The sequence below is a fragment of the Leptinotarsa decemlineata genome, unplaced genomic scaffold (assembly GCF_025532065.1).
Source record: "Leptinotarsa decemlineata unplaced genomic scaffold, Ldec_3_MD MMD2_P_RNA_scaffold_2, whole genome shotgun sequence".
NCBI classification, from domain to species: Eukaryota; Metazoa; Arthropoda; class Insecta; order Coleoptera; family Chrysomelidae; genus Leptinotarsa; species Leptinotarsa decemlineata.
Window position 1 is genome coordinate 16,039,120 of NW_027412529.1, and position 9,970 is coordinate 16,049,089.

Sequence of the window (9,970 nt, forward strand, 5' to 3'; positions counted from 1 at the left end):
GAGTTTTCCATATGTTACGTATCTCTACGCTGGCTTGACTAAATGCATTGTTGGAAAACATACACGCGGCTTCTTTGAATTTTCTCCTAAACCAGTGTTCCCCTTTGTGGATGATTTCAGCTTGAGCCCACTTGATATTATGTTGATGAGACCAAACATGCTCTGCTATTCCGGATTTGCTGATTTCTCCTCGATGTGTATGTTTCTTGTGCTCAGCAATGCGAACTTTCAATTTCCTCTTAGTTTCACCGATGTATGATTCTCCGCACTCGAATCGTATCCGGTAAATGCAGTTCTTGGAATCGCAGTCCGCGTTTGGTGGCCTGCTTTTTGTGAGGCTGCTACGGATAGTGTTCCCAGATCTGAAGCAGGTCCTGATGTTATACTTGAACCCAATCCTTCTCATCCTTTTCGATAATCCTCTGATGTAGGGAAGTACAAGTACTGGTTGTGGCGGCTTCTCATCAAAAATGACCTTCAATGGAATGGTTACTCCAGAGTGATGATAGAACAGGCTTTAGCTAGAAGACAGCAAGAGCTCCACAAGAAAGAGTTATCACCCGAAGACGATTGTGGATACTAACAATCGAAACGTTGTGACGTAACTTGGTTTGGAATCTTTTAATTTTGATTTTTCATGTTTTGTTAATAATATTTTCAATTTTCAGCTTTTAATAATATTTTAATTTTGTATTTTTCTGGTTGTAGCTTGTATTTTATTTCTTCAGTTGATCTTCTTAATTTTTTTTCAGGGATTTCAAATCAATTTATATTATATTAGACAATTGGAGTCCGAACTGATTAAATACACCATGAAACATTGTCAACCACCTTCAAACATTGGAAAACCTTACTGGAAATATTAGAGGTTTGTAATATCACATTTCAGATACTTGTTAAAGTTTTCGAAAATTCGTTGCATTATTTAGAGGGAGTAAGGATTGCGTCCATGACGATGATCAGGGTCACAATACAAAAATCATAATTTATTTGATGATCATGATTGAGAAAATATCAAAAAAACGTTAATATTAACAATCGAAAAATTGCTGTACAGAACTGTATTGAAAATATTGGAGTTGAGAGTGCTTCAAATCTCACTGCATAACAATTCTATAATGATTTTCTGATAGGCCCTTGAAAGGGACTATCTCTTACCGTTTACGAGACCCCTATGCATTGATTCGAATGTAAATAGCCCTGTCTTATACTGCAATCTGATTTCTAGTGAATTATTTCTAAAGTTTACAGTCTTACCTGTCGAGAAAGGACAACCCATTGCCCATAACGAGTCCACTTCAGGAATTGAACACTGGTGGTTCTTAAATTTACCGCTGTCTTTGACAGTGACCAGTTCTATTAGCTTTGGATCTCTTATCATGAGAGTGGGCTTTGAGAATTGGCATACACCAATGTATCTGGAAATGAAATATTTCATTATGAAAAAAGTTTGTGAACAAATAATCACTTCCTATAGAAATGTTGTGAGTGCCATCAAGAATTGTAGATCCGAAGGGGGTTAGAATATTCTTATAAAACTTCTCAGTTTTGAAATAGTAACTTGTATGAAATTACTTGTGATTTGGCAATGGTAATTTTGAGGTAGAAATGAATGCTCAAGCGTACAATAAATATTAAAACAAGCATCTTTTCCAATCACCAGATCTTCAATAGTCTTCTCACGCGCGTTTCACCAACCAAGTAAGCGTCTTCATGAGATGAAATAAAATACAATTTCCCAAAGCTCTTCTATTCTTGATCGATGAAACGCACATCAAGAATACTATTGAAGTTCTGGTGACTGGAAAAGGTATTTGTTTTTGGATACAAGTAGAAAACATTGCATAAACTCATCGAAAACTAAATTCACAGCTACTTCTTGAGTAACTGTGTTATTCAAGAATTTAAATAATTTTGAAACTATGAAGCTATGTCAACAATAGTTATTAACGTTATTGTTCATCGTGGAATTATTTACGAAATCAGTTTCCTAATTTATAGGAATGTTTGGTACCATTCGCCTGGGTTGCTTTTACTACCTGTGTTGGCCCAGATTACCTGTGCCACCGTAGAGAAGTAAACACAAGTAAATTCACTCCCGTAGGCCTCTTTGATGTTTCTGGTCGAGACTTAATTTTTTGCTGGCATGTGGCGGGGCAGGAGGGTGTAGGCTGAGAGCTATCGTGCACCTTTGCATAAGGTTCGATCAAAAAATATGTGACCCTGATCTGACTTCATCATTGCTACGAGGAGCTCACAATAAATATCCCATATGTTTGTGAACTGTTTAGGAATTGATGAAAAATAAGACAAGGTGGTGGAATAAACATATATTTTATATAGTAAGATTATACAATTCTGGTCAAAAACTTATGCTAATATATTTTAAAGGTTATTGAGAATGATGAGTTTTTGATTTTTTTTCAACATTTGTTTTCAAATTTCTATTGGCAAATTTCAAAGTATAATAAATTCCTACCCTTGTGAAAAGAGAAAATAAATAATCCAAAGGAAAATTGACACAAGGGTAAGAAATGTTGATTTTTGAAAACATTGTTTTGAGCTGGTTGTCTATGCAATAATATGGCACATAAGTTATAGAAATGATAAGGAAATTGTGTCTCTAGATGAATGATACTTTGTAAAAATGAATCTGGAAGCATACATTTGAATATTATGGTGTGGAGCATTATCCGTCACGACTAGCGAATTCACAAGTAAATTTGGAATGAACTTTTCTTGTATTCATTCACTATAATTTTTAGAATTCATTTCTGAATGATAAACCCCTGATGTTGTGCCTGATTTGAATATGAGGCGACAATTAGGTATAAAGCTCCCGTCACCTCCTGCATGGATAAAACTGACTCTTGGTCCCTTCGCAATATTTTAAAATAACTATATCCACTATGAAGGTGTGTTTCATCAAGAAACACAATTGGTTGTTGTTGCCTACGAAAATTTTGAGTTTTGTAAATACTTGAACCTCAATGCTCTGATGTATATTTTCTCTAATGAAATGTTTCTATTATTTTCAGTCCTCCATCTGAAACCTACTTTCTTCAAAATTCTATGGAAGTCACAATTCCCAAAACATCATTAATTGTGTATTGGAACTTTTTTATCGTAATACGACACCCGTAGTAAAACTCAGAGCGCCTACTTTCATTAATAATTTCGTAGTAAATTTATCGGCAGTACCTACAGTGTACGGATATTGACGAAAGGCTATACCGCCCAGTCCATACCAAAGTTGCCAAGTAGGTATACCCAGTTTGTATTTAGTGGGAAATTACAAAGTATACTTTAAATATCAGGTTATGTGCCAGAACTTGCTTTTTTTTATACTGTGGTTTCTTTTTTTTACCTACCTATAAAGAAATTTGAATTCAGAAAATGCCAGTTATATGTAGTATATGTAGTATATGTATAAGTATTTGTAGTTATATGTAGTATATGTGAGAAAGTATGTGCCACACAATCATCTCATAACAGACATAAACGAGAAGTGCACCAAAAAAAATCCAGAGCCTGTATCTTATTCATCTCAGAAGGGATGCCTTGCAACTTTTAGTAGCCGTTGCCTTGAAGCAGATTGTGATGCTGCATTCAAAACCCATACGAATTTAGTGTACCATTTGCAGAGAGTTCATCTGCTGAAGTTTGAAACAGGGTGCCATGTTATCAAAAATATAAATGGTTTGTTAATTCTAAAATCAGAATAACACTATTTTGAGAATTATTTTTATTTATTTCAGATTTTGAAATTTGAAAATCAAATATTAAAACAATTAACAATTGCTCTTATGTTTCGAAAAGTAGGAATCCTAGTACTATTGGTGAAATATTGTATTACAAGTGCAATAGGAGTACAACAAGTTAGTACTAATTTGATTATTGAGCGTAAAGGTATAGATATTGGGTACAGAGATGCTACATGGATATGGTACTTCTGAGAAAGGGTAGCTACATTTCAAAAATCAAAATAAATATCAACCCCATATAAGTGTAATTTGATAAAGGGTGAGATAGAATAAAACAATCAAACCGTTTATATTTCAAAAAGGGCTAATTGAATTTTTATACACTCTGTCGTAGGTTATATCCTCAATAACAACAGTGATCGAAGACATATATTGTTGAAGAGCCAGGGATCTTGTAAGATATATAGTTCTTGCACAAGCGGAATCAAATTTGTTAAAGAAAACAACAAAATTCTGGCAGAGTGGCAAAAAGTACATTATGGTCATAAGCTAGATATACAACATATTAGATTGCCAAAAACAGAAAAACAAAATGTTGCTACAAAGATAACAAATGGTGATCATATTTTATACTTATGTTATTATCAGAGACTTATTAGTTAACAATTCTCATTCCAATTTCTGCAGAATTCTGTGATTTAGATGTAAAATAGCATCTAAATATTCACTTATCAATTTTGAATTATTCACCTTCTTCCAGAGCATTAACCTAACCAATTTTCTTCACAGAATCTTAAAATCCACTCGTGATAATATTGGTGAACATTTGAAAAGAGTAGATTTGTTAACTAATGAGGATCTGAGGAATATAAAAATAAGCTATGGTCTTGAATTGAAAGATGGAAAGCGAAATTCGAATGATGCCTTTTCTGTGGCTCTTTGGGTGAAGAAATGTGAAAATCTCAAAGAAAATCATATTTTGTTGTATAAAGAGCAAGAAAAGGACCATAGTATTTCAAGAAAAGACAAAGACAAACAGTTTTCATCTGCAATTACCATCGCCTAAATGACTATGAATTTGAAATGACAATCAATATGGTCTTAGATGAATATCACCATGGTTTTCCAGAAGCTGAAATTTACACAAATAGAAAAGATACCATAGAGCAGAGTGTATTTTTTTCAGCAATCAAGGACATCATAGTTTATGTACAATCTTACATTAATTTGTCTTGGTGGCGATTGGTATTTATAGATATTTTATTTCAGGAGTTACTCATTGTAAATTTTTCATGTGAGATATGGCTGAGGTGTTTTTTAATGCATGGAATGGGGTGATGGGTCCGCCTCATCCACAACACTTATTTTGCTACTGGCATGTTGACAGATCTTGGCAGAGAAATTTGAATAAATTTTCCACTAAGGACAAGCGTTCATGAATTTACAAAATACTGCAAAATATTGCAACAAAAAACTTTTGAATAAAACTCATTTTCAGCTTTGGATAATGCTTTGAGTTATATGTGCAACAATGAAGTCACAAGACATTTTGAAGAGTATTTTTCCAATACCTACAGTCATAATTTGAATAAATGGACTTACTGTAATTACGTATTTCTACTTGGAAAGAAAGACAGTAAAACGCCTTAACAAGGGTTTGAACATGGTATTGAAATATGTGAGAGACAAGAGCGAACGAATTATTACTTTGAGCAAAGGTGAACATACCAAACAAACAAGACTGATATCTCAAAATCACAAGGAGGCAATTAATAATAGGGAAATAGTTCATATAATGTTCACCAGATATTAGAATCGGAATGCTGTGAACAATTATGTTTGTTCTGTGAGGTGTGTAATCATATATTTTCATGCGAGTGCAAGTTCTATACAGAAAGAAACATTATGTGCAAACATATCCATATGACGATAAAAAAATCTACAAAATCAAAAAACATTTTAATTCGACTAATAGAGACATTTCAATATCTGAATGGTTATCAGCTATGGGAAAAAAACATCAAGAATCAAACATAGGACGCAGGATAGACCAAACAAAATAATTAATAATGAAATTAGGATTAGGATTAGGATTAGATTTCCATCAGTTTGATAACGACACAATCAATAAAATACATCAGCATTTATCCATAATAAATAACTTAGCTAATTTTAAAAACTACACCTCACGATTTGATCTACACAAACTTCATTTGAAAAAATATAATCTCAACATGTATGAATTCATACACTTGAGAAAGGTACTGTGCTAGCAAAACATGTTTTTGAAATTACTATGGATCTTCATGAAGTAACGGCCGAATCAATCAGAAAAATAACTTAGCTAAATTGATAGAAAAGGATAATGAATTCAAACTCAAAAATAAATCTTCCGAAAGATACATTGATCCACAAATTAAGTTCACATCAATAAAAAAAACGCGTTCAGAAAAAAAACAATTCAACGGGCCTCCCCACAAGAACTGAAACAATTCAAAAAACCTATTACACGCCCCTGAAAATGTAGTTTTTTACAAATCAGTTCAACCTATAAGTGACCGACCACCAATATCGTTGATTATTACCATTTCGATATGTATGTTTTTTGTTTGGGGGTAAACTCTTATTTTTATGAAGTCATTTTTATTAGCGTAGTTCCTTAGTTACATTTTGAATTTCCCACGAAATACGAACTGGGTACACTTGGCAACGTTGGTACGGACTGGGCGGTTTATTGCCACTCGTCGGAAATTGTACTTCTTGGCGAGTGCTAATTTTCATCCTAGGTACGCACAGGTTGTGAGTATTCTATTATTGGATTTGACCAGTCGTACTAAACATTCAAGTTTATCACTTTGTCAACTGTTATTATTTCATAATAACGATTATATATGAATTGAACGAGTATATTCGAGATGAACTAGTTTCAGGGTTACTGTTACATAAAAAAAACTCACCTTGCGTCCCTACATTGGCTGTAGCTTCTGATAATTAGGTCCGAATAATTTTGTTTCTCAATTTGGAATTCCCGGTTGTTTCCCGAAATATATATGGGAAAAGTTTGCCTGACACCAAGCCATTGCCAGTGAAGTATTCGTTTTACGAAACAGTAACAGAAACATCCAAAAGTAACTACCATAGAAAGCAACAGTAATGATTGGAGAGTAGCGTATCTGCAAAACAAAGGAATATATAAGAAAGATGAATCAGTATTGCCACCGATCTCGTAAAATGAGAATTTGTGATCAAATTCCGGCGTACCCAAAGCATCGCCAGTAGCTTCACAAGTGATTCAATTTTAGTACCTATACATGAAAATTGCTCAAGTTAAGGAATTGATTTGAAGAGCTGGAACACTTAACATATAAAAATTCATTTCCCTTCTATTTTTCAATTAAAAAATATATTTAAAAATATTTCTAGGGAACTTTCAAATATAAGACATAGTATTTTGAGTCATTGCAGCAATATCACTTGAAACTATCAATTTATCGCCAGCATTGGCAGTGAGATGGTATGAAACATCGATTAGATATATCGAGTCGAAAAGTGGAATTTAAAAATTACTGAATCATCCTTTCATCCTATAATAAAGCCAGAACTGATATCATCAATTTATAGTCTGAAAAATAATACACCCCTGCATTTCATTAGTTCGGACTTTCATTGTCTAATATGATATGAATTGATTCGAAATCCCTGAAAGAATCTATAAAAAATTAGAGATTTCAAATCAAATTATATCATATTAGACAATGGAAGTCCGAACTGATGAAATGCACCACGAAACATTGTCAACCACCTTCAAACAAATCACCCCTGGTTCTAAAATTAAAGCCATTATCTCACAAATTCAATCAATATTTCATGAAAGGATGAAATCAATCAAATATCGTACATAATTTGTAAATCAATTCACAAAAAATCAAAATGGTTGGCCTTTTTGCATTCTTGAAATGAAATGAAAATAACGTTATTTTGTGTCAATCAGGCCTAAACAAGGTTAGCTCCTTTGATATGAAATACATAATCTTATTTTAGGGAAAATGCAAATGTGGTGAGTCAATTCATCCTCGTACTCACCCATATATCAAGAAGGACATCAAATAAATGTAGAGTTCTAATTTGGCCATTATACACATTTCGAATCTTGCTCGTCCTCACTCGAACGCTGCACTTTCAGAACTGAGGGAGGGGTTAGAGTCCATCAGTGAGGGATGGTGGATGGATACTGCAGCCAAAGAATATTATATTTATGGTTATTTGGTATAATATCGTCAGAACCAACGGTGTCAGAACCTACCCCGAGAATAATGTAGACTCCAACCTTTTTTGCAGGTAATCGATGGGTTCGTCAATTCTCAAATATTTCTACGAATTTTAACGTTTGTTATGGTTCCTAAATTCGAAAATGTTTAGAAAATTCTTGCAACAAGATACGTGATTAGTAAATCTCTGTCACTTCTGGTACATATTACATTGAAACAGTGGCGTAACGATCTAAGTTCCAAACAACCTAAGACCATACACAAATTCAAATAAATAATGAAAATTCAACGCATGATTTTTTTATATTTTGTCGTGGAACTTAGATGAAAGTACTTTTTTTATGGCCCCGGCGATTTAGCCACGCATGGTGTCAGGGGAATCGCTGATTTGTGTTTTTCAAGTACGGAGGGCTGTTTTATGCATTTTTCGTTTGATTGTTGTGACAATGGGTCATTTATGTATTTGATTTTCAATAGTTTCATTTTCATTGAACCTGCAAATAAAGGCAAAGTAAAGTCAATTGTGATTAGACGTGTGTGTGTGTTAGATATCAACCTGCCTTTTTTTAAGGACAAAACACAAGCACCACAGGAAAATCCTTAAGGCGCTCTTGAAGCGGTGCCTGTGCGAAAGTAGTGATTCACATTGGATTTGAATCGCTGGAGAATAAATCCATTTGGAAAAAGCTTCTCAGGAAGTTTATTCCACAAAAAACGCCATTCTCCAAATGACAAAGTTCTTGAACAGTAGATATCCAGGTGTACAGTCCGTCGCGTATTTCTAATAGGTACCGCCAATGTGCCAAGTCACTTGAACACTTCCCATGGAAGTATCTATGGCAGAGAGATGTCTCTAACCTTTCTTCAATGTTCCAGACTATCAATATATTTCAAAACCAAATCAAATGTGCGAACTTATTGCATGGTCCAGAAAGAAGAAAACCAAATTAATAAGTTGATAAATGACAAAAATACAAGAGAAGTTATTAATATGCCACATTTTTAAAAACGGTTCATCAAATTTATAATTTTTTTGACCATGGTATTAAAAGGTTGAGTATCTCGTCAAGTTTTATACCTGATGAAGAAGGGGATTCTTCAACTTCGATAACAGTAGAAACATTGAACCCTACTAGATGGACAGGATATTACGATGCTATTTTTGCTTCATAAGTTCGGTTCGTTGAAGCCTGAGAAGCGATAAAGAAAACGATTCTGTTAAATTACAAATTAGATTTAAAAAATGAAGCTATTTCACCTAAAAAGAAGATTGAATACTACAATTTTATTATGTTATTGGGTTTTCACTGCAAAATTTTATAAACTATCGATTTAGCCTCTAAAGTACCTCAGTCTAAAGCCACCGATCTTTCAATTGCCTTAATACTTTTGAAAATTCGAAAAGTTATCGAATTTGAAAATTAAAAAAAAGAACTGAAATCTCGTTTCCTTCCAATGAATGAAATTGTTTTCAATTTCATTGTCACCTTGTTAACTTCAAATTATACTGATCTATTGAATAAAGCACTAGATTTTGTTGAAATATATAAAAAAGACATCTGAATCATTTGCCGAGGAAATTCTCAGTTTTCAGTTCACCTTTAAAGATGAAATAGAAAAGTAACTTGCCGATTTATCAATGATAAAGAATCATTTTATGTCATGCACGTTTTCTGAAGCGTGTACTACATTTAACTTTTTACAATACCTGTGACTAGAGCTAGTTATTTCATTCAATGAGTATATTACCTATTGAGAAATCGAGAAGCTTTGAATATTTCATTAATGTATCGTTGAATTTCCAAGAGTTTCTTATGCGTAATTTTCCATATATATACCAACGATGTGTTTGCATGCAATACCTCAACATTTCATGAAGGACAACAGTTTATTTTGCAAAGAATATTTTTCCTCTTATCATAATATGAATTGGGGATTTTATCAAACGAATGATAACAAACAAATATTTATTTTTCTGCGAGTCCCAACACACTCGAT

At 33.4% G+C, this 9,970-nt stretch overlaps 1 protein-coding gene across 2 annotated transcripts in view; it reads right to left on the reverse strand.

Annotated features, from left to right (window-relative positions):
• Positions 1-9,233, reverse strand: part of LOC141487457 (cytochrome P450 9e2-like) — a 29,848-nt gene extending 20,615 nt beyond the window's left edge. Inside the window, exons 1-3 of one of the 2 annotated variants that reach the window (XM_074186546.1) lie at positions 7,788-9,233; positions 6,662-6,877; positions 1,258-1,418 (exon numbers count right to left, since the gene is read on the reverse strand). In XM_074186546.1, coding sequence (XP_074042647.1) covers positions 1,258-1,418; positions 6,662-6,877; positions 7,788-7,846 — 436 coding nt within the window. In that variant the 5' untranslated portion in view covers positions 7,847-9,233. The remainder of the gene's footprint in view (positions 1-1,257; positions 1,419-6,661; positions 6,878-7,787) is intronic. The other variant, XM_074186545.1, reaches the window with a different exon arrangement.
• Positions 9,234-9,970: the final 737 nt, after the last annotated feature.